Source organism: Rattus norvegicus, chromosome 6 (genome assembly GCF_021556685.1).
Source record: "Rattus norvegicus strain SHRSP/BbbUtx chromosome 6, alternate assembly SHRSP_T2T, whole genome shotgun sequence".
Lineage (NCBI taxonomy): Eukaryota > Metazoa > Chordata > Mammalia > Rodentia > Muridae > Rattus > Rattus norvegicus.
The window spans coordinates 15,426,391-15,430,000 of NC_141539.1; the positions used below are offsets into that span (position 1 = coordinate 15,426,391).

The 3,610-nt window shown below is 43.3% G+C and overlaps 1 protein-coding gene across 2 annotated transcripts in view; it reads right to left on the reverse strand.

Annotated features, from left to right (window-relative positions):
- Positions 1-1,262: 1,262 nt before the first annotated feature.
- Positions 1,263-3,610, reverse strand: part of Camkmt (calmodulin-lysine N-methyltransferase) — a 383,042-nt gene continuing 380,694 nt past the window's right edge. For both annotated transcript variants that reach the window (XM_087552977.1, NM_001134463.1), the window contains 1 exon segment: positions 1,263-1,764. In XM_087552977.1, coding sequence (XP_087409103.1) covers positions 1,687-1,764 — 78 coding nt within the window. In that variant the 3' untranslated portion in view covers positions 1,263-1,686.

Genomic DNA, 3,610 nt, shown 5'->3' on the forward strand with positions numbered 1-3,610 from the left:
AGCGGAATGACTTGTGTTGCCTTTTGAAACATCCCACATTCTAATTTTTTTTTTTAAACAAGAAAACACGAAGTCAGTGTGTAAGCCATGCAGTCGCAAAGGAGGGCTGCCACCAGCTGAACTACTCATCTAAATGGCTGGTTTGCATGGCCCTGGTCTTTATCTAGCCCTGAGAATAGACTGCTGTTTTATCCAAAGAGGACTAAATGGCTGTTATTGTGATGCTAGCCCATCTCTTGGCATTGCAATTCAAGTTTCTGTGAGACAGAAATGTGTGATCTAACTGCGACTTGACCTGTGCCTTTGAGATCTGTCTAGGTGCTCTGATGGAGCAGAAAACGTGGTGACTCCAGGGATATGCAAATCGAAGGTAAAATTTTTTGTTTGATGATGGACGTGGGCAGACGTTAGAGAGTCAATATTTTTATGGCAGCTAAGTTTGCCTAACACGCAAAAAGATGAGCCTCCCGGCTGCCCCTGCCCACCCATCACTTTAATTGTACCACATTCAATATACACTTTTTCTTCTGCTAAAGATATGGGGATACACAGCTAACCCACCTAATAGCATTCCTGCCAAAGTGGGCACGGTGGATTCCTTGCAGATACACATCTGAATTTCCACAAAAGGCATTAGAGCAGTTCGTGTAGGCAGTGGGCAGGATGGGCTGGGGTCCCTGCAGAAAAGCTCCATCCAGAGTAGCACCTATTAAATGTTTACCATACACTCAAATCTCAGAAACTAACAATATATACTTATTTTAAATAAGGAAATTGCATAATTGAGCTTTTGTCTTTCTTTCTTTTTCTTCTTTCTTCCTCTCCTCTTTCTGTCCCCTGGTTGCAATGTAGTTTATCCAACATTTATTTAACATTTCTCTAGACGAGACCTATTTTGAGGGAGCCTGGAGAACAGCGGCAGTTAGATTTAAGCCCTGAGAGAGGCTCACTTTTCATTCATAGTCAGAGCCTAAATGTGCTCTTCTTGTACCTAAACAGATAATAAGCAGTCAGCTCGCTCCCCCTCCTTGACACAGCACACTGAGACTAATCACACATAATTGGAGAGGAGGAGCAGAGGGCTGGCCACGCTATTGTGTCCAGAGGACAAACGGTCAGTTTATGAGGCTTTGGGCTGATGTAGTCATTTCTTATACATCTATAGGGGAAAAAACATCCTGTTTAAAAAGAAAAAATAATTAGACAGGGAGACAGAGAGAGACAGAGAGACAGAGTAAGAGGGGAGAGATTGAAACAATTAATTGAGACGTCAGAAAAGAGATTTATTCATTTATCCAGAAAAGAAGGGTAATGTTTTCTGTGTTTACAGATAAAGACTACTATTACCAAACAGGACAAAGGCAATTAAAAAAAAGGAAGGGGGAGGGGCAGGTGGAAATCATCAAAAGAAATTCTGCTTTAGAGAGAAAACTATTTAGATTGCTCCACAAGTCAAATTTTGATCTTAGACAGGCTGCTGACACATAAAAGCACACAAAGGTTTGGTACAGAAGAGCAACAAGCTGCCTTAAAAAGGAACGGTGGGAGAGCTGCCGAGGGCTGGAGGAATGGGCGGAGTCCCAAGATGAGGAATGTTCGGAAGTGGGCGGAGCCCTTAGTCCCAGGGGAGCCGTGGCTAACTTCTCGCTGTGTGGAAATCGTTCTCTGCGCATCTGATGTTTTCTTCTATCCCGTTTTGGTTAAAATAAGTAGAAGTGGGTAGTGGAGATTTTCTTCATATACGTCCGACCCTTCTTTTTTTAACTGAAAATAAGAGAAATACCAGATTTTTATAAATTAGTATTGATGTTAATTTTAATAGCATGGTTTCTAAATATAGAATTCTGGGAAATAATCACAGGAAAGCAACTGAACATAGTTTTTAGTGGTACTGGCATGATAATGATATTAAAATGGTATCTGGGGGAGGGGTGGGGTGTTGCTGTTTGTTTCGTTTTGTTTTAGGTGAGGATTGCGTGGTTGAACCAGAACTGCACCATGACTGAGGGAAAGCGTGGCACCGTCATCTTTCCTAGACTAGCACTGGGCATGTCTCTACTTCAGTCTGATCCTTGCTGCCCCAGGCAGTGCCACACCGCTCTAGGCAGGCAAGGGCGTTGGAATGAATGGAGAGCATCACAACAGCTGGCACTGCAGTGGGCTTCAGACATTTCAAAGGCTGCCTAGGTCTCATTTGTGGGCATTTATAGCACGTAGTAATTTAGGATACCACCCTACTCCCAGGAACATATTCCAACAGAGTGACAACACTTGATGTTGCTAACGTGAATTTCTGAGGGCCTTCTGTGATACAATTTTAAATCCCAACCAACCTTCAAACCGAAAGCACACATTCCGGGAAATGACCGGTAATAATGACGGGTAAAGTACACTTTATCTCCCTCATTTGGCTAGAATACATCTGACAGTCACATTTATAGTCGTTCTATAAATAGCAGTTTGTTTCTTCTTTTTCTTCCTCCTCCTCTTCTGTTTCTGTTGAGACAGGGTTTCCCTGTGTAGCCCTGGCTGTCCAGGAACTCACTCTGTAGACCAGGCTGGCCTTGAACTCAGAGACCCACCTGCCTCTGCCTCCTGAGTTCTGGGATTAAAGGCATGGTCCATCACACCTGGCTAGTTTCTAAGTTGATATTTTTGAGACAACTGTTAATTTATTTTTAATTTATAACGACCAGAAATTGTTTTACCATACAGGAAGGCAATTCTTTTATTACTCCAAATCAGTAAATACTAGCCACCCTAAACAAGCATCCCCTGAAAGGCCCCACTATCACATTCTGCTGGGTGTCTGTTGGGAATATACTCACCTGAATCTTTTAGAACTTGTCTCTTCTAAATCCTATTCCAAAATGGTGACATGTCTTCAATATTAAAGACAGGAATCATGAGCCTACCTCCTCTGGGACCTAACGCCAGTTTCACCTCCTTCCTTCCTTTCTTTATTCACTCACTCATTCATTCACTCATGTCTGTCTGTCTGTACGTATGTATGTAGTTTTGAGGCAGGGTTTCCCTGCTTAGCCCTGGCTGTCCTGTAAATCGCTCTGTAGACCAGCCTGCCTCTGCCTCCGGAGTGCATTGATTAGCTAAGGGCTAGCACATCTCTCTGCTTCACCTCCTTCCGGAAGAACAGGGCGTAGGTGGTTACTGATGTGAGCTCACAAATGACTAGTCGTCCACTTAGAACAGGCCTTGAAGGGCCTGTCACCACCCAAGCACCAACAGTGTTCCTCACTCTCTAGTCTAATTATTATGAGAATTCCAAGAAATTGGCTTCCCCAACTCCGTGTCCATGTGGGCTCTGAACACACCCTGTACTCAGACATCACCCTAGCAACAGAACAAGATCATTGAAACATTTCTCAGAGAGGAGAGGGGGCCACCACAGCTAAGTTCTTTTCTTGGGGCCTGGGGATAAAGGAACGTTGATCACTCTAAGCGAGTCAGCTGACTTACTCTCCAGACGCTAATATCCAGAGCCTCAAATGAGCTCTTTATAAAGTCCCTGAGGTAATATATGAGATAAATAATTCTTCTGTAAATATGGTTTAGAAATCACTTTTAATTTGAATTCTGTGCTGACCTCTGG